Source organism: Saimiri boliviensis, chromosome 7 (genome assembly GCF_048565385.1).
Source record: "Saimiri boliviensis isolate mSaiBol1 chromosome 7, mSaiBol1.pri, whole genome shotgun sequence".
Lineage (NCBI taxonomy): Eukaryota > Metazoa > Chordata > Mammalia > Primates > Cebidae > Saimiri > Saimiri boliviensis.
The window spans coordinates 119,563,140-119,590,113 of NC_133455.1; the positions used below are offsets into that span (position 1 = coordinate 119,563,140).

At 38.9% G+C, this 26,974-nt stretch overlaps 1 protein-coding gene across 4 annotated transcripts; it reads right to left on the minus strand.

The window, feature by feature from the left end:
- Positions 1–263: 263 nt before the first annotated feature.
- On the minus strand, positions 264–26,046 carry CLEC12A (C-type lectin domain family 12 member A). Of its 4 annotated transcripts, XM_074403301.1 has the most exons (8): positions 25,846–26,046; positions 21,670–22,565; positions 15,630–15,740; positions 7,677–7,775; positions 7,217–7,405; positions 6,027–6,178; positions 4,623–4,732; positions 265–1,367 (listed from the first exon to the last, which is right to left on the minus strand). In XM_074403301.1, exons 3-8 carry the CDS (start codon positions 15,718–15,720, stop codon positions 1,211–1,213), a joined length of 798 nt encoding a protein of 265 aa, XP_074259402.1. In that variant the 5' UTR covers positions 15,721–15,740; positions 21,670–22,565; positions 25,846–26,046; the 3' UTR covers positions 265–1,210. The 4 variants fall into 4 exon arrangements, with proteins under 4 accessions (XP_039317628.1, XP_074259403.1, XP_074259402.1 ...); XM_039461694.2 differs by lacking the exon at positions 21,670–22,565 and having other exon boundaries at positions 264–1,367; XM_074403302.1 differs by lacking the exons at positions 21,670–22,565; positions 25,846–26,046 and adding an exon at positions 15,850–17,111 and having other exon boundaries at positions 264–1,367.
- Between the last annotated feature and the right edge of the window lie 928 nt (positions 26,047–26,974).

Consider the following 26,974-nt stretch of genomic DNA (forward strand, 5'->3'; position numbering starts at 1 on the left):
AACCAAACACTGCATGTTCTCACTCGTAAGTGGGAGTTGAACAATGAGAACACATGGACCCAGGGAGGGGAACATCACACACTAGGGCCTGTTGAGGGCTGGGGATCTAAGGGAGGAATATCATAAGAAGAAATGTAGATGATGGGTTTATGGGTGCAGCAAACCACCATGGCATATGTACACCTATGTAACAAATCTGCACATTCTTCACGTGTATCCCAGAACTTCAAGTATAATAATAATAATAATAATAATAATAATAAATACCTTGTAATAAAGCCTCTTGGGTATAATACTCCCAGTTGTGAGTTATGAAGATAAACATATATACATAATTTTTTCAGAACAATGCTTATGTTTGTGTAGCTAATTGCTTTATGTCTGTAACAAAGACCAAGCTTATAGTAGCTCAACACACAGAAGTTAAAAATAAGTCAGTCTCATAACTTTGCCTTTTCATTTTTGTTTATTGGCTTTTACACAAAATAATAATTTTAAGAGGTAATACATGCCTGTTCACATCCATTCTTATCTGGTCTAAAACAATCAATTGGCTGTAAGTCCTTCGACTCATAAGGCCTTCAGCCACAGAGAGTCCCGTGGAAGTACAGGACGGACCTGGGACAGGCAGCCGTGCCACCCTGGCAATGCTACAGGACAAAATAAAAATTTGCTGGTCTTTGATGTTGCCTCTGACAAATCTTGACCAGACTGGGAAGAATGTAAATGAAAAATACAATTCTAAGCCGCCCCCCTCCAACCAACTGAATGGACTTACTCTTCAACCAGGACTCTTTTAAAATTCACCTGAAAGACTAGATCAGGCCATGATGGGAAGTGGGATGTCCCACATGCTTCATTATACCTCTCCGGCATTAACATTCACAATCTATTCTATCTGAAGCCTTCTACCTAAATGTTTCACCTGCATGATGAAATCCCAGGTCTTTAGACAAACTCAACCAATTGTTAACCAGAAAATGCTTAAATTTACCTATAGCCTGGAACGCTCCCACCCCACCCCCACCAACCGCACTTCTTAATTTTTTCATTTCATTTTATTTATTATTTTTGATTTTTAGAGATGGGGTTCCATGTCTTAAACCCTGACCTCTTGTGATCCGCCCTGCTTGGCCTCCCAAAGTTCTGGGATTACAGGGGTGAGCCACTGTGCCCAGCCTGCACTTCTTAAATGTATTTAACTGATGCCTCATGTCTCTCTAACATGTATAAAACCAAGCTGCACTGGATTGGCCATCTTCTCACATATGCTTCTTTCTTCATGAGTGCAGATGCCATAATTAACATATTGTCCATATATATATCCACAATACATGTTCGTTAAGTCAGATACGTTTGCTGTAACCCTGAAAGAGAAAGTAAAGAATTACACTTGGCAAGTCAGATATTTGAAACATATTCACAGAAAAATCATTACATTTCCAACATTGATATTGCCCTAGACCTGCATTCTTTAAACTAAATCTAATTTAATGTTCGGAGCATCAAAAGTGTCCAAGTTGATTGTTTATACTGACACATATGCAATGTCAAATACTGCTTCATTTCTCCCTGCCTTTTCCACTTTCTAGCATCTGATATTTGCTGTCCTTTTCTTACAGACTTAGCAACACCCCCCCCCACCTTCATATATAATATCATTTGGAATAATGCCATTTCCGAAGACTCTCTAGTCTAACTGACCTAGTAGTAAGTCTGGGACCCTGTCTTCCTCAAGTGCGTTTCATAATCATCAGAGTCCAGGAATTCACCTAAGGTATGATGCCTTAAGTTCAACATCGTCTCCAAGTGACGCTTTCATAAGATTTTACTCTGAAGTTCTAATACCAGCCCATCAATACTGGATAAATGATCAGGGATTATACATTAAAAACAAATTTGTAAATTAAAAATATTACCTTTTAGATTAATTTAGTGTCCACACTTGGGTAAAAAGATAATGATATCAACCAGTAAATAACTTCATCATTTAAATTTTTAAGAATGAGATTTATTTCTGGTGACATAGGACAGATGTCAATTATTACTGCCCCCTTTCAGAAACAAACCCCAAAACAACCCAGAATTAAAAGATGAAAATAAGGTATTTATGTACATACATGTCATGCATACAATTATTATAGACTTTTTTCAGTTTTCCTTTCGATAATTGAAAATATCTACTGTTTTCCATTCCATTATAGATTGCATTTTCAATGATTACAAACACATACATATTCTATATTTTCAAAACAAGATTCCATCTGTACTCTCTCCTGACACACACATTACCTTTGTCTCTAGTCCTTCACTCCAAACGAGACCTTTAAAATATATGTCCTTCTCCTTCCATTTGGAGATAGCTTATCTTCCATTCTATCCTATCATTGCCAACCACCAGAGGTGGGGCCACCTTGTCTTTCTGACCCACACTCCTACACTTACTATTTCTATCTGAAAGAAAAAGCAAACAAAACAAAAAATTCCGTTTGCCATTATGGCCCAATGTGATGAGTACGCAGGGATCACAGTGCCTAAACTCAGTGTGGTGGCACCTGAACGCAGTTGGCTCAGAGCTGTCTCCTGCTAAAAATATATACTAAAAAACACGTGTTAAATGAAGAACTTCTGGCCCTGTGCGGTGGCTCAAGACTGTAATCCCATCACTTTGGGAGGCTGAGGCTGGCAGATCACGAGGTCAAGAGTTCGAGACTAGTCTGTCCAACATGGAGAAATCCCGTCTCTACTAAAAATACAAAAATTAGCCGGGTGTGGTGGCGCATGTCTGTAATCCCAGCTACTCAGGTGGCTTAGGCAGGAGAATCAATTGAACCCTGGAGATGGAGGTTGCGGTGAGCCGAGATTGCGTCACTGCACTCCAGCCTGGGCAACAAGAGCAAAACTCCGTCTCAAAAAAAAAAAAAAAAAAAAAGAACTTCCAACAGTGTCCAGCAGGTTGAGACTCTGGTTTCTTTGTCTGATATCGTCTGCTTCCCAAATCTTAAAGATTAAAAAGTACAAATGAAATTTGTCACTATTTTATTATTATTACTATTATTAATAATTGAGAAAGAGTCTCCCTCTGTCGCCCAGGCTGGAGTGCAGTGACGCCATCTTGGCTCACTGCAACCTCCGCCTCCTGGGTTCAAGCCTCGGCCTCCTGAGTAGCTGGGATTACAGGTGCCTGCCACCATGACCTGCTAATTTTTCTATTTTTAGTAGAGACGGGGTTTCACCATGTTGGTCGGGCTGGTTTCGAACTCCTGACCTCGTGATTCACCCTCCTTGGCCTCCCAAAATACTGGGATTACAGACGTGAGCCACCATTTTTATGTAAAGACTTATTTTTTTCTCATTATAAGCAGAAAAAATACAACTCATAAACCCACTTAAAATAGCATATAACCACATTCCTCATTATACTACACAAATTATTTTATCTCTACTATATATGTAATGTATCATGCTAAGGTTTATTCTTTGACCTGAAATGCTCTTCTAAACCAGTCTTTAAATTTTTCATTCAAAAAATGCCCATTTCAGAATATAAGTCAGTGCTACAGCAATTTCTCAAAGAACTAAAAATGGAATTACCATTTGATCCAGCGATTCCACTCTTGGGTATTTACCCAAAGGAAAATAAATTATTATATTAAGAAAAAGACACCTACACTCCTGTGTTTATTGTAGCACTATGCACAGTAGCAAAATCATAAAAATGTCCTAAGGATTGTTTTCTTTCAGGGTATATACACCATGAAATGCTACTCAACTATAAAAAAAAGAAGAAAATCATGTATTTTGCAGCCAAATGGATAGAGCTGGAGACTATTCTCTTAAGCGAAATAACTCAGAGACATAAATTTAAATACTGTATGTTCTCATTTAAGTGGGAGCTAAATAATATGTACATATAGACATAAAAACTGGAATAATGGACATTGTAGACTCCACAAAGTAGGAGGGTGGGAGGAAAATAAAGAAGGAGAAATTACCTGTAAAGTGTACACTATCCAGGTAATGGTTACACTGAAAACACAGACTTCATCACTATGGAATATATTTATATAACAAAACTGCACTCATACCCCCTTATTCCAGAAAGTTTTTTAAGGCTCATTTCAAGTGTCATTTATAACAAAAGTAGCATTGCTAAAATTTATGATTGGTTAGTCTGTGTATTCTTGCTGAGGCATTATCACGCTATATTCTCTTTATCTCTAGCATCATTCAATCAGTCGGCACTTACTATCAATGGTTAAGTAACTTTAGTGATGAATCAATCTTTCACTCATCTTTGAACCCCAGAACTTAGCACAATATTAAGTATTTGTTAGAATCCAGCGACTTTTCTGGGCTTCCATAATTTTTCTTAAACTTATTATTTTCAGAAGTCTCCATACTTTGGCTACTGTAATTTTGTTAGTGGCTTGTCAAAGTTACCAGAAGACATTTATGGTAACTTTCTATATTAGAAAATCATCAAAAAAGCATGAGAGAAAATGGTTCTTTTAGGCTGCAATATCTACTGAAGCTAGTTTTAATTTGAATCTACAGTGCTCCTAAGGAAAATACCTCTGCTCAAACCCAACTATAAAATTTCAACAAGAATAGACACTTACCAGTCAGAGGAGTTGATTATATCATCAACGATCTTATGATTAGTTTGATCTTTTTTGGGAGATAATCCCAGCCAATATCCATATAATTTATTTTGGGATTTTATAAATTCCTACAGGAAATACAAATGGTCTATTTGAGAAACAGTTTCTTACTTTTGTATTTTACATTATAACATACTTTCTTACAAATTGCTGTTTTAAGGTGACATACTTGACATTGCACTACTACTATTAAATGCCATTAAAAGAAATTGAAAGAAAGTACTCCTTACTATAAAATTTCAACATTTAAAAAAATATTATCATTGCTGGTCTCACAAGAAGAGAGGCCCTACTAATCCACGTATAACCTTAATTTACAGTCATTGAAAAGTTCACAATGACAAGTTCAGGATTCAAAAATCTGAGCTGTAAACATTGTGTCCAGGGGCAAAGGAGGTGGCTGATGGCTACCAACAAGAGTTAATAGAAACAGAAAGAGTAGGAAAAAATGCCCCACACTCAGATGTGAGTGGTTATAAAACAGAATTCAGAACAAGTCCAGAATCTTGTAGCCAAATAACAGGTATTTTTTCCTTGTTCCACACTTAAAAAACACCTTTTTTAGAGTAAGTAACTGTGAATGGGTCACTTGAGAATAATGTGATGAGGAAGAGATTATGGATTGATTTCTCTCCCTTCTAAAGTATAATGAAAGTTTCTTGTTGTGAGGAAGCAGAGACTTTTAGAAAATGTAATTTTCATTACAAATATATGATTATTATTTAAGAGACCAAAAATGCTATATAAAATAAGTATAACATGGAAACACTAGGCAATAAAAACTAAGAAAATGAATAAATCAATAAAACTACTAGAAAACATATTTTTCCTGAGACTCAAGGACTCAGTGCAATACATCTGTTTGACACTTGGCTGTGCCACCTTCTTTCAGCTCTTCTTGTTTACACATATTTTATGCCAGCCTACTATAACTTGCCTATTTCTCTTAGTGAATTAAAAAATACAAAATGGTAGAAACAAAACAAATCCTCCAATGTCATTTTTATGGAATTAGTAACCCTCAGGAATAATGTCTGTATCCTGTTTTTAATGTTTATAAATTACGTTCTGAGATTTGATTCCCAGATTCTAATTTGGAAATACATACAGACCTATAAATTCCTGCGCGCCCTGTATCTACTCATCTACCTGTCAGCTAGTAATATGCCTGTTATGCTAAGGTCCTAAGCTAAGGTTTTATACGTTTTACCATGCCTATGATATCTTGAGATAAATGTACAAAGTTCCAGTCATTTCTCACCCCAACTAAAATAAACCAGAATCATGAGTGGTTGATTGAGGTCTTCTCTAACATGCCACACCTCCCTCTATCCCATGATGGTAGAAACATCTGGGCTTTACCAATGCACTTTTATTGTTAATCTCCAACAGGCTGGCATTGTGAGCAGCACAGGCCTTTTGACTCTCCTGCCATGTTTGGTAATCATCACTTAGGAAATAACAGCTGTCCCCATGCCACATCCATCTCTCTGGACAAGGCTTGCATTTGTGCTCTGAAAGAAGAATATAGTTTTATTTGGGTTTTATTAATAGTCTTAATAATTCTTATTATTTCCTTTCCTCTCTATGTGACATTCTCCACATTTGCTGTTTCTTATTCTCCCTCTTTCTTTCTTTCCTTCTTTCTTTCTTTCTTTCTTTCTTTCTTTCTTTCTTTCTTTCTTTCTTTCTTTCTTTCTTTTCTTTTTTGAGACAGGGTCTTGCTCTCTTCCCCAAGCTGGAGTGTAGCGGCACGATCTCAGCTCACTGCAGCCTCCATCTACTGGATTCAAATGACTCTCCCCTTGGCCACCCAAGTAGCTGGGATTACATGCTGTTTCTTTTTTTTACATCAAAGGAGAAGTAAGTGAATCCTGTATTCTAGCTCCCTATATACCATCATAATGTGTCAGACACATAACTTGCACAAAAACATTTCAAATTAAGCACTGGGATTCAAGTGTATCTTCCTATATCAATCCCTCTTTGCTATTTTTTGTATTCTTTAATGACAACAAACACAAATTATAGGAAATATTCTGTATAGTGAAATATAGTGTATAGTTTCTCAGAAGCAAAAGAAATATGTTTTAGTAACCATGACTGTAGAAACTTAGGGAGATATTATAAGACCAACTTCCCCTGATCCCGAAGGTGACATCTCAATTTATTTATTTTTTTGTGTGTGTGGACTTTGTTATCAATCACTGACTGAAATTTAAGAATGAAGTCACCTATAAAGAGGTGTCACTTCCTCCCTATCTTTTATTAACCTCATTGCCCAGAATAATGATAGTGACAGATTAGAGAAACGGTTCTAACATTTTATCATGTAACTGTTATCTCCTGATAATTTGGGCTCTATTATTATTACTCTTTCTGTCTTTCTTCTAACTGCAAGGAAATGAATTCTCTATCAACCACATGTAATTCCTTCCCCCAAATTATGACTCCCTAGGAAAAGGCTGCTAGCTAATTATAAAATGATTCTTAAGAGGCTCAGTGCTTTAGTTTATTGTCCAATAAATGACACCAAGAGAATACAGGAATACCTTTTTTTCCTCTATATAGCTCACGACATAATTTGGTGGCTGTTGTTTGCAGTGTGGTGGAGAGGTTCCTGATCTTGTCAGAGCTATTCATGTTACTCATCAGTTGTAGAGAAACATTTCTCTGAAGCTCTTCATTGATATTTTGTAGTTCATTCACTTTTTCCATTTCTATCTTCAAAGTTATGTAAACTTCACATTAAAAATGACAAAAAATTGTAAACTCTCAATAGAACCATCATCCTTTATCATTTGCAGAAGTAGTATAAAGATTAAAGGGGTAGGGAAAGCCATTACTCTACAGGAGTGAGGGAAAGACACTACATTCCACATCTTAAGTTCTCCTTGTGGGCATATCACCTATCATTATTACAAATCTTCCACTCAAGGAATAAACGTTTATTGTTAAATATTTGAAATTCTAGATACTTTCTCTTTTAACTGAAACAGGACTAGTACATACATATGCTTCCCAAGACTCCCAATCCAATGAGCAGGAGAAGGCACAGAAGAGTCAGAAACAAGGCTGCTGGACGCCATACACGAGAGGGAGCGGGAGGTGCTGTGGAAAGCAAAATTAACAGGGAGGACTAAACATGGTTTATACTTTCATTTGAATTATTTACTCATTCATTCATTCATTCATTTTACTTTTATTTCCTAATATACCTATTGGAAAGGAATGGATTTGTTAGACATTCAAGGATATTTTAAAAATATTTTGAAGAACATGTCAAGAATAAGTCAAAATCACTGATTTGTTTTGTATGTAAATTGATTCTGGCATGAGAAGCTGTTAACTGGTAGACTGATTCAAAAATCAGAGAAGCAAAAACAGAATTTATAATAGAGAATGGAGAACACCAGTCAATCTAGATATAGTATACTTTGTACAAATTTGGGAAAAGTGAGTAAGTGGAAATTAACAGAGAAGACAATATGAGTAGTTGTTGCTTGAATAGACAATTGTGGCATGTCAGGAAAAACAATTTCAGTTGTTTACATATCCCTCAGGTAATTCTGAGAGCTTAGCTGCAGAATAAACAAGATAGGCTGTCTCTTTGTAATGTCTTTGGGTGTCCTCCCAGTAGCCTTTGATCTTAGTCAGTCCAGATATACACCGTTTTTTATTGTAATTTTTCAAATTTTTTCATGTTTTTTTCACAGGAAACTTTTATTGAATACTTCCTTTTTAGTGACTAGAGAAGTCAAGAATAGACAATTTCTCTATTTTTAAAAAAACAGGAATTATAAATTTTATATTATGAATGAATTATTATTGTGACTAAATTATTTAAATCAACACTATGTGTATAGGTAAAGACTAGCTAGATATTTCAAGAAAATACAATTCAGGGATACCATGATAATCTTACTATACTTCTGAGCTATGTCTTACATCTCATAGAGGCAGACACTCAATATCAGCTCATGAAAGCAGCCAAGAGGGAAACTGTACCCTGCAAAGCCACAGGGGTGGAGCTGCCCAAGGTCAGCTCTTTCATCAGAATGATCTGCATGTGAGACATGGGGTCAAAGGAGATGATTTTGGAGCTTTAAGAGTTGACTGCCCCATTGGATTTTGGACTTGCATGGGTCCTGCAGCCCCTTTGTTTTGGCCAATTTCTCCCATTTGGAATGACTGTATTTATTCAATGCCTGTACCCTAATTGTATCTAGGAAGTAACTAATTTGCTTTTGAATTTACGGACTTATAGGTGGAAGGGACTTGCATTGTCTCAGATGATACTTTGGATTGTGGACTTTTGAGTTAATGCTGAAATGAGTTAAGACTTTTGAGGACTGCTGGGAAGGCATGATTGGTTTTGAAATGGGAGGACATGAGACTTGGGAGGGGTCAGGGGTAGAATGATATGGTTTGGCTGTCCCCACCCAAATCTTGTCTTTAATTATAGCTCCCACAATTTCCACATGTTGTTGGAGGGACCTGGTGGGAGGTAATATAATCTGGTGGTGGGGTGGGGTGGGGGTAAGGGTGGGGGGTCTTTCCTGTGCTGTTTTTGTGATAGTGATTAAGTGTCATGAGATTTGATGGTTTTATAAAGGGGAGTTTCCCTGCATAAGTTCTCTCTTCTGTTGTCTGCCACCATGTGAGAATTGCCTTTCACCTTCCACCATGATTATGAGGCCTCCCCAGCCATGTAGAACTGTGAGTCTATTTAACCAATCAGTAATAAAATGGCAGGATCAAATTCACACATAACAATATTAACATTAAATGTAAATGGACTAAGTGCCCCAATCAAAAGACACAGACTGGCAAATTGGATAAAAAGCCAAGAACCATCGGTGTGCTGTATTCAGGAGACCCATCTTATGTGCAAAGAAAGACACACATAGACTCAAAATAAAGGGATGGAAGAAGATTTACCAAGCAAAAGGAGACCAAAAAAAAAAGCAGGGGTGATAACCCTAGTCTCTGATAAAATTGACTTTAAACCAACAAAAATCAAAAGAGACAAAGAAGGGCATTGCATAATGATAAAAGGATAAATAAAACAAGAAGAGCTAACGATCCTAAATATATATGCACCCAATACAGGAGAACCTAGATACATAAAGCAAGTCCTTAATGACTTACAAAGAGACTTATACTCCCGCATGATAATAGTGAGAGACTTTAACACTCCACTGTCAATATTAGACAGATCAATGAGACAGAAAATCAACAAAGAAATCCAGGACTTGAATGCAGATCTGGACCAAGCAAACTTAATAGACAGTTACAGAACTCTTAACCCCAAATCCACAGAATATGCGTTCTTTTCAACACTACATCACACTTACTCTAAAATCGACCACATAATTGGAAGTAAATCACTCATCAGCAAATGCAAAAGAATGGAAATCATAACAAACACTCTCTCAGACCACAATGCAATCAAATTAGAACTCAGGATTAAGAAACTAACTCAAAACCGCACAACTTTCATGGAAAATCAACAACTGGTTCCTGAATGTAGACTGGATAAATAATGAAATGAAGGTAGAAATAATGGTGTTCTTTGAAACCAATGAGAATGAAGACACAACATACCAGAATCTCTGGGACACATTTAAAGCAGTGTCTAGAGGAAAATTTATAGCAATAAATGTTCACATGAGAAGCAAGGAAAGATTTAAAATGGACACCATATTGTCAAAATTGAAAGAGCTAGAGGAGTAAGATCAGAAAAACTCAAAAGCTAGCAGAAGACAAGAAATAACTAAGATCCAAGCAGAACTGAAGGTGATAGAGACACAAAAAAAAACTTTCAAAAAAAAACAACAAATCCAGGAGCTGGTTTTTTGAAAAGATGAACAAACTAGATACACCACTAGCCAGACTAATAAAAAAGGAAAGAGAGAAGAATCAAATATATGCAATAAAAAATGATAAAGGGGCATTACCACTGATTCCACAGAAATACAAACTACCATCAGAGATTACCACAAACAACTATATGCACACAAACCAGTAAATCTGGAAGAAATGGATAAATTCCTGGAGATTTGCACTCTCCCAAGACTAAACCAGGAAGAAGTTGAATCCCTAAATAGACCAATAACAAGAACTGAAGTTGAGGCAGCAATTAATAGACTATCAACTAAAAAAAGCCCAGGTCCAGACGGGTTTACAGCCAAATTCTACCAGACATACAAAGAGGAGCTGGTACCATTCCTTCTGAAACTATTACAAACAATATAAAAAGAGGGAATACTCCCCAACTCATTTTATGAGACCAGCATCACCCTAATAACAAAACTGGGAAGTGACACAACTGCAAAAGAAAACTTCAGACGAACATCCATGATGAACATTGACACAAAAATCTTGAATAAAATACTGGCAAACAGAAAACAACAGCAAATCAGCTTATTCATCATGATCAAGTAGGCTTCATCCCGGGGATGCAAGGTTGGTTCAACATACACAAGTCTATAAATTTAATCCATCACATAAACAGAACCAAAGGCAAAAACCACATGATTATCTCAATAGATGCAGAAAATACCTTCAACAAAATTCAACAGCCCTTTATGCTAAAAACTCTTAATAAACTAGGTATGAATCACAAAATAATAAAAGCAATATATGACTAGCCCACAGCCAATATCATACTGAATAGGCAAAAACTGGAAGCATTCCCTTTGAAATCTGGCATAAGACAAGAATGCCCTCTCTCACCACTCCTATTCAATATAGTATTGGAAGTTCTAGCCAGAGCAATCAGGCCAGAAAAAGAAAGTATATTCAACTAGGAAGAGAGGAAGCCAAATTGTCTCTATTTGCAGACAACATGATTGTATATTTAGAAGACCCCATCATTTCAGCCCAAAATCTCCTGAAACTGATAAGCAACTTCAGCAAAGCCTCAGGATATAAAATCAATGTGCAGAAATCACAAGCATTTCTATACACCAGTAACAGACAAACCAAGAGCCAAATCAAAAGTGAACTCCCATTCACAATTGCTATAAAGAGAATAAAATACCTAGGAATATAACTAACAAAGGATGTATATGACTTCTTAAAGGAGAACTACAAGCCACTGCTCAATGAAATAAGAGAGGACACAAACAGATGGAAAAACATCCCATGCTCATGGTTGGGAAGAATCAACATGTTGAAAATGGTCATATCGCCCAAAGACAGATTCAATGCTATCCCCATCAAGCTACCTTCTTCACAGAACTGGAAAAAAACACTTGAAACTTCATATGGAACCAAAAGAGAGCCCACATAGCCAAAACAATCCTAAGCAAAAAGAGCAAAGCTGGAAGAATCATGCTGCCTGACTTCAAACTATATTACAAGGCCACAGTAATCAGAACAGCATGGTACTGGTACCAAAACAGAGACATAGACCAATGGAACAGAACAGAGGCCTCAGAAGCAACACCACACATCTACAATTATCTGATTTTTCACAAACCTGAGAAAAACAAGCAATGGGGAAATGATTCTCTGTTTAATAAATGGTGTTGGGAAAACTGGCTAGCCATGTGCAGAAAGCAGAAACTGGACCCCTTCCTGACACCTTACGCTAAAATTAACTCCAGATGGATTAAAGATCTAAACGTAAGACCTAACACCATAAAAACCCTAGAAGAAAACCTAGGCAAAACCATTTAGGACATAGGCATAGGCAAGGACTTCATGGCTAAAACACCAAATGCAATGGCAACAAAAGCCAAAATAGACAAATGGGATCTAATTAAACTCCAGAGCTTCCATACAGCAAAAGGAGAGAATCATTAGAGCGAACTGGCAACAAACAGAATGGGGAAAAATTTTTGCAATCTACCCATCTGACAAAGGGCTAATATCCAGAATCTGCAAAGAACTAAACAAATTTATAAGAAAAAAAACAAACAAACAAACCCATTCAAAAGTGGGCAAAGGATATGAACAGACACTTTACAAAAGAAGACATTGATGAGGCCAACAAATATATGAAAAAATGCTCATCATCGCTGGTCATTAGAGAAATGCAAATCAAAACCACATTGAGATACCATCTCACACCAGTTAGAATGGTGATAATTAAAAAATCTGGAGACAACAGATGCTGGAGAGGATGTGGAGAAATAGGAACACTTTTACACTGTTGGTGGAAGTGTAAATTAGTTCAACCGTTGTGGAAGACAATGTGGCAATTCCTCAAGGACCGAAAAATAGAAATACCATTTGACCTAGCAATCCGATTACTGGGTATATACCCAAAGAATTATAAATTGTTCTATTATAAAAACACATGCACACGTATGTTCACTGCAGCACTGTTTACAGTAGCAAAGACCTGAAACCAACCCAAATGTCCATCATCAATAGACTGGATAAAGAAAATGTGGCACATATACACCATGGAATACTATGCAGCCATAAAAAATGATGAATTTTTGTCTTTCATAGGGACATGGATGAATGTGGAAACCATCATTCTCAGCAAACTGACACAAGAACAGAAAACCAAACACTGCATGTTATCACTCATCGGCGAGTGTTGAACAATTAGAAGACGTGGACACTGGGAGGGGAGCATCACACATGGCAGTCAGTCGGGGGGGCTAGGGGAGGGACAGCAGGGGATGGGGAGGGTGGGGAGGGATAATGAGGAGAGAAATACCAGATGTAGGTGATGGAGGGATGAAGGCAGCAAACCACCTTGCCATGTATGTACCTATGCAACAATCCTGCATGATTTGCACATGTACCCCAGAACCTAAAGTACAATAAAAAAACAACAACAACAACAAGAAAAAATGATTTGTTTGTGTCCTTTGTAGGGACATGGATGAATCTGGAAACCATCCTTCTCAGCAAACTGACATAAGAACAGAAAATCAAACACTGCAAGTTCTCACTTATAGGCAGATGTTGAACAGTGAGAACACATGGACACAGGGAGGGGAGCATCACACACTGTGGTCTTTTGGGAGGTCTAGGGGAGGGATGTGGGGAGTGGGGAGATAACACAGAGAGAAATGCCAGATGTAGGTGACGGAGGGATGGAGGCAACAAACCACCTTGCCGTGTATGTACCTATGCAACAATCCTACATGATCTGCACATGTGCCCCGGAACCTAAAGTACAGTTAAAAAAACAAACAAAACAAAACAAAACAAAATTATAAAGACCTAAAATTAGGAAGGATAATGTTTAACAGGAGATGAAAAGATTTAATGAGAATGTAGAAGACAGTATTCTCTTAGCTTTTTGTTTTTTGTTTTTCTGAAATGATGTTGATGCATCCTAAGAGATGATCTATGCCAGAATGGTATGCAAATAAAATATTGTGATACCTAAGGAAAAAAATCTCTTTTTATAGAAATGGCATCTCTCTACTTTGCCCAGGCTGGTCTCAAACTCCTGGCCTCAAATAATCCTCTCATCGTGGCCTCTCAAAGTGCTAGGACTATGGGTTGAGCCACTGCACCTAGCCAGAACTAGAGTTTTTAGTGGAAAAAAAAACAAAGCACGTTGGAGAGGGGAAGTGTAAGAGACTAAGGGTGGATGTTGCATAATACAATGTGAAATTGTGTACATAGGTTCTAAGCTGGTTAAAGAGAAAATTAGATGAGGTTAAGAACATGAAGAAGACATGGATTCAACATCTCTGTGAATTAAAGGAATTCTTGTGGTGGGAACTTAAAATAATTTGGATTGGCAGGAAAGGAGGTGGGAAAGGGTGTGAGAAGACAGTTAAAGGGCAATTGTTGGTACTGTGAAGCTCGTGCTATGGCAATCCTCTTTCAGCATATAAAAGAAGAAATACAAACAAGGAACTAAAGACAGAAAATAGTGTAAAATTCTTAGACCCTTCTTCTTTCTAAAAAAGTGACATTGTTAAAAAAAAAAAAAAAAAAAAAAAAGCCCACAAAATTAATCTGCTAGCCTTTCTCAAGATTTACCATGCTCATAATAAATGGATCCAAGATTTAACAATGAAATTTCTGTTTATAGCAATGCTTGAATATTATAGATGTTGTATTCTGTGTGTTCTCCATTATCATTAATTAAGTTACTTTTAACTCAAACACATTGATTTCAACTATGGATTCACTAGGGCAGATTCCACTCCAAAAGCCAGGAGCCAGAAGGCAAGAACCATACATATAGTAAAACTACAGGATTCTGAGTAAGATGAAGAGTAGAGTTTTGTTGAAGTGAAAGATGAAAGTCAAAACAGATGGTTCACTTATTTCATGATTTAGGTTTAAATTGAAAAATACAAAGCTTCCTGACATAGTGTGGTTTTGAATATTACAAATATATTTTGTCTTCTGATATTTCTTTATCTCTTTTCCTCCTTTATTCCTTAATGATTCACTTCATTTAACTTAACATCTTTTATTTTTTAGTAAGTTAGTAAAACATCTCCAAAAGAAGTAGGAGAAATTTTAGGATGATATATGTCGAGTTTGGTAGATAGTCAAATGGAATCCTTAACAGGTCACTCTGGCTACCTGTCTGTCCGTCTTTCCTTCTTTTTGACACACACATATATATAAAGCATTTTCTTATTAAAAAAAAGAAAAAGAAAAAGAAAAAAAGAAAAAAACACATAAGAAATCCTGAACACATTCCTTGTTCCATGGCTTCATCTTATAAAGAAATAAAATCTTTATACAACCCAATCATTTGAAAAATTATGTCCCAATTATCTTGAGTGTGATAATAAAAATTTCAAAAATATAAAATATTGAGTGTTCAATGCACTGGTAACTGTTCTTACAGAAACCTTTTTTTCTAATCATTTTGTTTAAATTCCTTTGGTTCCTTTGCTTAGATATAGGAGACTTATTGAAAATTTAAGTTGAATGATAACTATATCACCAATACTGAAGATGCAGGACTGAAACTACTTCTATTATACAACTGTACAATACATCTGCAACTCAAAATCTTACCTTTTCTCCCAAATTTGTCAGTTTCTTGGATATTTTCTGTCTCAGTGGAGTTCTGGAATTTAAGATCTGCATAAGTAACTTCTTCAGACATTGATAAATATGTGAAGAAATCTTGATAAAGTGTAAAAAAACAAAGAGGTGAGAGTAAGTTAACAGAGCTGAATGTTGAACAGGACCTATGATTTTGAACTTCTGTTTATAAACGGAAGCTTAAGCTTACAAGTTTAAACTGTTTCTAAATCTACTGTACCAATCACCAGTATGTCTGCAAATGAGTCACATCTCATCTGTGGCTTCAGTTAAGAACATTTAACTATTGCAACAGATAACATCTGTCTTCCTCATATTTCTTTCTTTTTTCTCTCATTTCTATGTATTTACCAACTACAGAAAGTGGTTTTTGAAATTTTGTTTGGATAATATTACTAGTGTAATGCAAGAGTACACAAATGACTAGGACCACATGGTGCAAACATAGTGCAGGATTTATTGGTGAAAAACTTTCAAGCAGAAAAATAACAGAAAAGACACAGTTCCCAGAGAGTCACTAATCTGCAGCTATGGCCTGGCACAGATGTTCCTTACGTATCATGATGAAGGTCCTGTTAGAAAGGTTCTCTTCACGGGGACACTGACCATGCGGAGAGCACTCCGAAGGAGAATGAGACAGTTAATGCCATTTCTTCGCCGTGTTGCATATCTATAGACTTCCCTAAGAGAGCTAGGGAATGCCTGGTTTCTCTAAATAACAATATATAGGTGGGCACAAAAGTAATTGTGGTTTTTGCTATTACTTTAGCACCAACCTAGATATTAAGGGATTTGAGACCCAGAAACCCCCACCAGGGAGCATGTATACTGATGGCCAAGGTCTGTATACTGAGGGCTCTGGGAACAGCTTTGTAGGACAGGAAAACTATAACCAGCCTTGCTATCTCTCTGCAGACTGACTCAATCCATTTGATCTCACCTAAGCTACCAAAAGCGGGAAGGAAATGAGTCTCCAAAGTCCAGATTTGTGTCTTATGAGCTTGACTCAATAGTCTTAATATTTTTAATTTCATTTCTTGATCAAGTATGCAAGTGGAAGTGAGGGGGTGCAGAGCACTGTTTTTGAGTATGTTTTCTAATTTTCGTTAGTAAATCTTACTTTAAAATTCTTCTTGGCATTTCTTCATGTAAATCATAGAAAATGGTTAGGTATTATTATTATTATTATACATATAAAAGAGAATGCATAATGATTTTTGAAAATCAAAAGCTAATTGCTTTATTATGTTAGGATAGACAGGAAAAATGAAGACTCCCTTTATAAGAGCTACTAAAAAGTAACTAGGAAAATATTACAGATACAAATCAACTAGATATTTGCATAGCCAAAATGAACAAAAAGACTAAAACTATTGAAGAAAAGAAAAAAGTACAAAAACACTCCTTCAGATTAGAAGCCTCAAAGTGTAAAAAAAAGAAATTAAATTTGCCTAAATATATCAAAAATTCAATTTCAATTTAATTAAAACAATAATATATTTTCTCCTGATACTTAAATAAAAAGTAATGAAATACATCTGAAAATATTACCATGAAAATATTGGCAGCAAAATTTAAAGGAAAATATATACAAAACATGATTACTTCATCCTATGTACTTTACCAATGTTGGTTTTATCTTTACAACTCTCTATACCAGGTATCATTATTATCACTCTTATTTTACAGATGGAGAAGTGAGTTGCAAAGTGGTTAAGGCTTTTTTTGTTTTTTGTTTCTTTGTGTGTTTTTTTAAGAGAGTCTCACTCTGTCACCCAGGCTAGAGTGCAGTGACGTCTTGGCTCACTGTAACTTCCACCTGCAAGAATTCAAGCTATTCTCCTGCCTCAGCCTCCCAAATATCTGGGACCACAGGTGCAGACCACCACATCTCGCTAATTTTTGTATTTTTTAGTAGAGACGGGGTTTCATTGTATTGGCCAAGCTGGTCTCGAACTCCTGACCTCGTGACCTACTTGGCCTCCCAAAGTGCTGGGTTTACAGGCGTGAGCCACTGCGCCCATCTGCGAAGTGGTTAAGTTTGTATCTAACATCACACAGTTGGTGAGTGGTAGAGTTGAGACTTCACCAAAGACTCTGGCTGCCTTGTTCAAATACATGCACAATCTCTAATGCCTCTCCCTGTGGGAAAAAACTAGCCCTCTGTTTTTCCTAGGTGGATCAAGTGTTTGTATATAAATATTTGTTTATAATATCTCTTTGTTTATAAAAGGATGAAAACTGACCACTCCACAGGTAGAGTCCTGTTCTGTGTTATATTGCTGTTTTTTCATGTGGAAGGTTGTTTCATCAATCACTAGAAGATAAAGAGTATGATGAATTGTAAGGGGCAACAACTGAAAAATCTAAAAGTCCTGTTTGCAAGGTATTCTTGTTTGATAAAAATATTTGATAACTATTACTTCATACAAAATCCTTGGTTTAGAGCCAGCTAAAATATTTATAGCCATATGAATAAGCTGAGATCTGAAATTATTTGATGGTTTGCCCTTCGCAGTCTGTATCAGTTTTTTTAAAAATTTGTTATTGATAGGGCCGGGCGCGGTGGCTCAAGCCTGTAATCCCAGCACTTTGGGAGGCCGAGGCGGGTGGATCACAAGGTCGAGAGATCGAGACCAACCTGGTCAACATGGTGAAACCCCGTCTCTACTAAAAATACAAAAAACTAGCTGGGCATGGTGGCACGTGCCTGTAATCCCAGCTACTCAGGAGGCTGAGGCAGGAGAATTGCCTGAACTCGGGAGGCGGAGGTTGCGGTGAGCCTAGATCGCGCCATTGCACTCCAGCCTGGGTAACTAGAGCGAAACTCCGTCTCAAAAAAAAAAAAATTGTTATTGATATATAATAGTTGTATCGATTTTAGAGGTATATGTGATATTTTGAAACCTGAATACAGTGTGTAATGACCAAATCAGGGTAATAAGGATATTCATTCCCTCAAACTTACCTTTTCCTTCTGTTGGGAATACTACAATTCTCTTTTAGCTATTTTGAAATATACAATAAATTATTGTTAACTATAGTTTTCCCACTGTACTGTCAAATACTAGAACTTGTTCCTTCTACCTAACTGTATTTTTGTACCCAACCAACTTGTCTTTATTCCCCACAACCCCTTTCCAATTCTCTGGTAACCACCATCCTACTCTCAACGAGATTCATTCTTTTAACTCTCACATATGAGTGAGAACATGTGATATTTGTCTTTCTGTGCCTGGCTTATTTCAGTTGACCTGATGACCTTGAGTTCCACTCATGTTTCTGCAAATGACAAATTCCTTTTTATGGCCAAGTAATATTCCACTGTGTATATTTACTACAGATACCTGCACTTCCATGTTTATCATGGCACAAGATATGAAATCAACCTACATCAATTTTCATTCCAGTTGAATACTAAGAGATGATCTGCAAATATCAACTACAAATATCTTCCAATATTAAACATAAGTGATAAACTATCCATTACCTAAATTATGTATTTTCTGGGGGTTGTCATAATGGAAAAAAGGGAAATAAATAAAGATAGGTGAAGAAAAGTGCACAGGGGTGAAAAGTTATAGACACACATCTTCAGAGTCACATAATTTAAAAGTTGAGAGACCACGGTGACCATGATATACTCATACAAAAAAAGAAACACACACTTGGGATCCAAAAACAATAAAAATGGTTACACATTATAAAGAAAATTTAAGAAGATAAAATAATGGGACAATTTACAAGATGTAGATAAGACCAAAGGAAACTAAATGGGATAGTGAAATACCCCAGGGGTAGCTACTGTGGGAAGCCTGAGAGAACAATACTGGTAGCAATTAGCTGAAGCAGCAGAAACTACAGCTGATGAAGGCTGCCTCCCTGGAGGTACACTCAGTGAGAAAAACTCCATATCCATTTCCTAGTGCTGTAGGGAAGGATTCTCCCACCTTTTAATCTTTGCTTATTCTTCCTATTAGCACAAAAGTGCCTAGAGCTTCAGGACATTAGTGTCCAGGGATATTGTACATAAGACTCAGCATCCCGAGGCACTGAAAAGGGATTAAAATGGTGAAAAGGAGGTCTCTAAGAACAAACAGAATATCCAACACAGCTGATCTCTTTCACCCTCAGCATCCACTCTTATTGTTCCAGATGAAAAGTGAACACAGAGGACACACAAAATCCTGATGTAACAGGAAACTTTCCTTGACTGTTTCACAGTCCTTGCGACAGGGGTGCCTTGCTTACTCAGCCTGCAGCTCTCAACCGCTCACAGGAGGGGGAATACACAGGTGAGTGGGTGCAGAAGCCAGAGTGAGTGCTTTTGGGTACTCAAAGGAGCAAAATTCTGTGTGGCCCCACAGAAGCATCTAGCCGGTACTAGCGACCCCTGAAAACCAAGAGGACATTTGTTACAGTTTTTTAAGTTTGCTGCTGCAGATGGCGTAAGTGTTAACAGCTCAGTGGAGGGGCAATGTAGCAGCCTTTTGCACCTGCACCCGAGTCCTCGTCTGGCATCCAGGAGGAATGAGGTTGCACGAACAAATTGAAGGGTGGTGAATGTGAAGGATTTTACTGCTGATGAAAGTGGCTCTCAGTAGGAAGAAGTGCCAGAAAGGAGATGGAGTGGGAAGGTGATATTCCCATGGAGTCCAGCCATCCCCAGCAGGACTCTTCTCTGAAGTCTTGCTATCAAAGCCATCCCTCTGAAGTCAAGTGGCTTCTTTTTGATGTCTGGCTACTTCTTCTTTTCCCTCCTTCTCTGCTCTTTGACAGTGGAGCCTGTGGTTTTTATGGGTACCGGATTGGGGTAGGGTAGGCCAGGGGTGGTTTTGCAGAAGGCAACATTTAAGTGAAAAACAGGGATGTAAAGTTCTCACTTTGGACCACAGATCCAGGCCTGAGGGTGAGGCTCTTGCCAGGAGCCCGGCCCTTTTCTTCCTAGAATGTCTCTGTCTCCTGTCCCTATCACTATCAGCTGCCATATCATTATGGGTTAATATCAATTCAGTAATACTTTAAAATAGATCTATAATATTTACTACTACCTCTGCAATTTATACTGTAGCAGGAATGGTCGTGGGAAAGAGATTTCCCCAAGACCAAGTGTGTTATTTTCAGGAAGGAGATTCAGGAGGCACCAGCTGTTCTGCTCTCTCCTCTATTGAGATGCACAGTGGATGACAAAGGGGGAGAGAATCCCAGATGCCTGGGTCTCCTTCCTCACCCCACTCTTTGAGACCCTCACCATTTTATAACATCAGTGAGAGGTCTCACTTTCATTCTCACTTTCCAGATTTTCCGAAGAAACTGACTGATAATGTTTCATATAATATACTTGTGATGTCATTTTTTGGCTAACTACAGTAGTGATGAACCCCCTAATCATCTGAAGGAACAGGGGGAGTAGATAAGGGAGCAACAAACAAACACCTATTATTATTATAACACTTATGATGAGGGTTTTGAATCCTCCCAAGGATGAGAACCAACCTCCAAATAAGGACTCAGGGTTAAATCCGTGCCACATGTCTCGCACAATATCTTCTACTGCTTGACCCTGGTCATCTATGTGCATACAGCAGTTGGTTAGATGAATTTTCCACAGAATCCTCCTTCAGCTGCTAGCAAATAATCTGGGGCCAGCTGGTTCTGATAAATTGCATTTCTCATTTGAGTCTCTTGTCAGGCCAAGAGAGGCAGAGCTTTGCCCATTTAATTAGTATTTCCAAAACAGCCTGCAATCGGATGATCCAGTTCAGCCTGTAAATAGGGGTCCGGTATCCCCATGAGCCACCCTCAGCCCATGTAGCCGGCCCATAATACTCAATAATTTTCTCCGGTGGCCACTTACCGTTTGTCCAATCTTCTATTTTTAGGTTTCTTTTCTCCCTAGTGGAGTAGACTGAATACATTAACAGCCCACCTGTCTTAACAGATAATAGGAAGAAAGAGGGCTTAATGATGCCTATGACACAGCTACCTGTCCATCTCATGGATTACGCACCTTATATTGAGCACCATTATATAAACAGGTTCCCTTCTGTGTCCCTGTGTAGCAGGAGCGGCCGCGGGAAAGGATCTCTCAGACACCGGATACAGGAGGAAGGAACTTGTCCTACAGCTGGGAGCTTTGTTGGCATGTGTACCTAATAGCAAAACTCGTCCAAAAAAGGAAGGTTCAGCCTTTATATAGGCTTATACTTTAGATGCTACACGTGGAAGAATGTTAAGTTCACAGTTTCAGGAATTACATATGAAAGGGTTTCAGTTCATAGTTTCAGGACTCACATGTGAAAAGGTTTCGGGTTTAATCTTGTTTTAAGTAAAAATAGCACCTTCTGAAGTTTCCCCAAGGCCAAGCCTGTTGTTTTCAGGAACAAGTTTCAGGAGGTGCCAGCTGGCCTGCTCTCTCTTCTATTGAGATGCACAGTGGATGTGACAGAGCGGGGAAGGAATCCTAAATGCCTGGGTCTCCCTCCTCATCTGTACATTTATAGGAACTGCAGGACAAAAGAACAGCAGTAAGTTTTATGTCCTACCTGACGTACATACGGAGGGCATTCTTTAAAATTAGTTAATGTTCCTACTGTACAAGTCCAAATATTAAGAACAAGTCCCATGATAAATTTCCTCATGCTTTGGCCATGCATGAACCAGCCAGCTTCCAGGATGTGGCTGGAGCAAGGCTTGTTGTCCTTCGTAAGGTGATTCTGCAGTCCTTTCCTTGGTCCAAGTCTCAGCTGTTGCTGGTTTTTACACAGCCGTGGTGGATTCAGGCTGGGAGTCCCTCTACCTTCACAGCTGTGGGATTGGTCAGGATCTGAGGTCCTGAGGTCTGAGGTCCTTTCCATTGTGGCTTTAGAGGGGCCGTACTCCTGCCTTTTATCTACACGTGATTACCTAGTGAGAAAGGATGAACTGAGGAGAAAAAGGCTTACAGGACATTTGTTATTTACTCAGGTTGAAGTATCCTAAGCGATTCTCCCTGGAGCTGATAATTAGCATCCTAACTCAATCTCTGCCCACTCCCAAGGAGTTCCCAGGAGTGCCCAGAGTAGGGGAGGGGGCCTACATTATAAGACTTCATAGGGGAATATCCTGTTTTCCTAGATGGGGTGCATCTAATTTTGAATAACGCCAAGGGAAGTGCCTGCACCCACTCTAATCTTGTTTCCTGACACACTTTCCCTAAGCTGTTTTTGATGGTCCAATTCATTCTTTCCACTTTTCCGGAACTCCGGGGTCGGTAAGCAGCATGCAGCTTCCAGGTGATACCCAAGGCCGTTGCTGTTTTCCGGACTAAATCTGCCACATATGCTGGTCCGTTGTCTGATCTGATGCGAAGTGGCAGTCCAAACCTAGGGATGGGATCTCGAAGCAGCAAACAGGTTACTTCATGGGCCCCTTCAGTCCCACCCAGAGTATGTGCACACCAGGACCAACAAATACCTATGTTCCCCACACTTGGACATTTCAGTAAAGTCTACCTGGAGATCTTCAAATGGAGCTGCTTCATAGATTGAATTTCAGGGGGAATAGTTGGACCCTGCCTCGCGTTGCATTGCCAACATGTAATGAATGCATCGCTGTGCCACAGTTTTGGTCAAGGCTGATAAGTGTGAGATGTAAAAGTACTGGCCCCACATCTTTTCAAGCGACTCTTCACCTAAACAAGTGGTCTCATGTACGGCTTGTATAACCACTGCACATAGCAGGCCCTGGTATTTGGCAGGCTTGCCAATGAGGTCTTTTGGTATTCATTAGAGTCACCGCTGTGTGGGGTGCTTCGATATTTAAATTCTTCCCAGAATTGAGGCTAGAATCTTTGATTGCCATTTTTCTTCTTTGTGTGTGTGGTTTTCTTTTTTTTTTTTTTTTTTTTCTTTTTTTTTCTTTTTTTTGGTTTTTTGTTTGTTTGTTTGTTTTTTCTGACAGCATGAAAAGGCTGTGTTAAATCGGCTAGCCTCAAAGCCAGGGCTGACAGAAGTTTCACTTTTAGCTTCTGCCCCATTCATAGGGTGTCTTGTACCGACTTTGTCACTTTGTGTAATGGTTTGGCCAATACTGTGAAGTTTGGAAATCAACAATTTATAAAACCCACCACTCCCAAGAGCTCTCTCAGCTGCCTTTTAGTCTCAGGTTCTGTCACTTTGCAAGCGGCTTGCTTCCTCTCTGCTTCTAGGCTGTGTTCTCCCTTCCAGAATGTGAGCCTCAGATACTGCATTTGCTTTTTGGCAAATCTGGGCTTTCCTTTTAGACACTTTATACTCACAGTCCTCCAGGTGCTGAAGTAAGGCATTTGTCTGCGCACCCGACTGCCGTGGGGTGTCCCAATAGAAGGTTATCAGCATACAGGGGCAGCATGCAAGCAAGAAGCTTCTGGGGGGCAGTCACAGGCTGATGCCTCCCCAAGGATGATGAAAGAGTTTTTGAGCCCCTGGGAAGCTGGATCCAGGTGTATTGTGTGGTTACACCTGCTTCTGATTTTCTCCCATTGAAATGCAAATAGTTTTTGACCCTCCGAGGCCAATCCAATGCTAAGGAGGTATTCTTTAAGTCCAATTAAGTGAACCATCTATCCTCTGCTGGCAATAATACCAACTGCGTATGTGAGTTGGGTGCAAAGCCACCCAAGCCCTGCATGGGCCTGGGTGATAATAACAGTCTTCTGCTTCTGGCTAGGAAGTCTCCACCCTCCTTTCCTAGGGATAATGAGAACCCAGATAACCCCCGACTGAGGCAGTTTTAGCTGCAGGGAGTCTCTTTTGTTGAACAGGATAGTGGCTCTGCTGGAGAAGGGAGAAGGTGGGCAGGGGCAGTCCATTAAGTACAAGAAAGTCTGTTCTCTTAACACCTTAATAGCTGTAACAATATTGGTTTTATTTTTATTTTTTATTTTTTTTTTGAGGGGGTTACAGGGCTGTCGTCTGGACCATGGGCTCTTTGGGGGACATATGAGTTCGGCCCTCCTCTCTTTTAGTCCATCGGCCCTTCCATTAGATTGAACAGAGCCCCTTCACTTTTATCTGGATCCTCACGCTTAGGATCGCCCTGTTCTCCAATTAACTGTGGACATTTTTTCTTCCAATGTCCTATTTCTCGACAAAATGCACACTGATTGCATGGCAGGCATGGGTGGGCAGACTGTGGGGCTTTCCAGAAACCCCCCTTTTTCCACGCTCTTGGGGGCGTTCCTCTCATAGCAGCAGCTATCAAGTCGGCCTTCTGTTGAGCCTGAAGTTCCTTTTTCCTGTGATTTTCCCTCTGGCTTACTGCCTCTTGGTTTACAAACACCGGGTTAGCTATTTCCAATAACTGAAGTATTCATGCATGCAAATCCTGCCTGTTTCTGCCACTGCATTTGCCTGGACTTGGGAGTCCCCATTTCTCGGCAGTGAGGGGGATGGTGGTTTCTAGCAGTCTGTCCCTTGGCTACTAAAACAGTCACGGCCTGCTCTCTTAGACACTTTGGAGGGTTTAAAACTAACTACAACCACGAGTCTATGTATGGAAATTGATCGAGATGGTCTAGTTCACCATATATAACCTCATGCCTTACTTTGGAGACAAGGGACCTGTCTAGGGCCCCCTCTGGGGCCCAACCTACCCTAAATGCTGGCCAATCTTCTCTACATAAAGCCCTTAATTTCTCTGTTGTTATAGTTACTTTATAACTCCCACTAAATCCCTTCTTGAAATTTTTCAGCATGGTTTCCAAAGGGGTGGGCTTGCTATGGGGGTGACCCTATTAACACTTCAGAGAAACAATTCCCACAGTTAGGAGAGTGTTAGTTCACTCACAGCAGTTCCCAACTAGCAAGATGCAGCACAGAGCACTCTCCGATTTACATTCACTTCAATACTTTCACAATGCCCAGAGGCTTCTTCACTCAGCCTTATGTGGCTGTCTCTAATTCTTACAAATTGCTCAATGCATGATACCCTCCTGATGGGCCTGATACCTTTCACAACTGACGAGTCCGGTCAGACACATGTACACACACAGACACACATCCAATTGCTCTCCTTCCAATTCAAAACCATAAGCAAAAAGCTTCCAAAGTTAGTTACAGAGAGAGAGAGAGCTACATTCAAAAGTGCTGAATCTGGCACCCGTAGGTGATCAGGCCACACTTCCAACCCAAAAGGGTGTGGGCTACTTTCCCGGGTTCAATCTTACCAGATTCAGGAGTCCAGACTTCTCAAATACCCTTTCCTCCTCAGTGTTCAGCCACTGGGTGGATCCGCACTGCAGGGCCTTTCTGCTCTGCTCTGGTGAGGCTTTTCCACTGGGCAAATACCTGCCTAGGACCGCTCTCAGGATGCATCACCCCAGCAAGCAGGAGCCCCCCACAGGGATGCTCCACAGAGCTAGGCAAATCAAATGTAGCAGGATTGGCTGTGGGAAACAGATTTCCCCAAGACCAAGCATGTTATTTTCAGGAAGGAGATTCAGGAGGTGCCAGCTGGCCTGCTCTCTCTTCTATTGAGATGCACAGTGGATGACAGAGGGGAAGGGAATCCCAGATGCCTGGGTCTCCTTCCTCAATAGAACAGAGCAGAATAGTGTAGGGGAAAGGGGAAAGTTCAATGTTTGAAAAAAATGCTATTATTGTCTTTCCACATATAACTAAAATAGAATTATAGCTTTCTTTTCCAAGCACTTATTTTACATTCCCTTTATCCTCTTCCAGCACTGTTTTCACCATAAGCTGACCCTCATATTCATTCTCACTGAATCTGAGTTTTTAGTAGTCCATCTACGTAGGACTGTCATAACTTTCTATTGCCTATTCTCTTGATAAAGAGAGGACAAGGTGCTGTGTGTTATTCCTTGAGTCCTAGATACAATCCTGCGTGTCTCATTATGTAGCCATACTCAAATTGCACTTAGCATTTGAATCCTTCACTTTGAACAATATTACCCGTTGTTTTAGGGGCATAAGCAGCACACAATTGCCAGTAGGGACCTGGCTCTCAACTTCTAAATTATTAAGAACCAAATTCCTAAATTATTAGGATAATAATTTCTGAATTTTTATTTCTAAATTAATAGGAACATGACTATGTTCTTTTATTGGAAACATTACAACCTTCGGGACTGGGACCTCTAAACACATCAAAATTTAGTCTGGCAAACAAGAAGCACATATTTATTATGCGGGCTCTCACATGTAATACACAAAGCAGCTGCTCCTACTTTCACATTCTACATATAGAAGGTTGACACCATATTTTGACAGGTGTTTTAAAGCAAATACAACAAGTTATACAAGAAAACACTTCAATCGGCTTAAGTATTGTGTTCC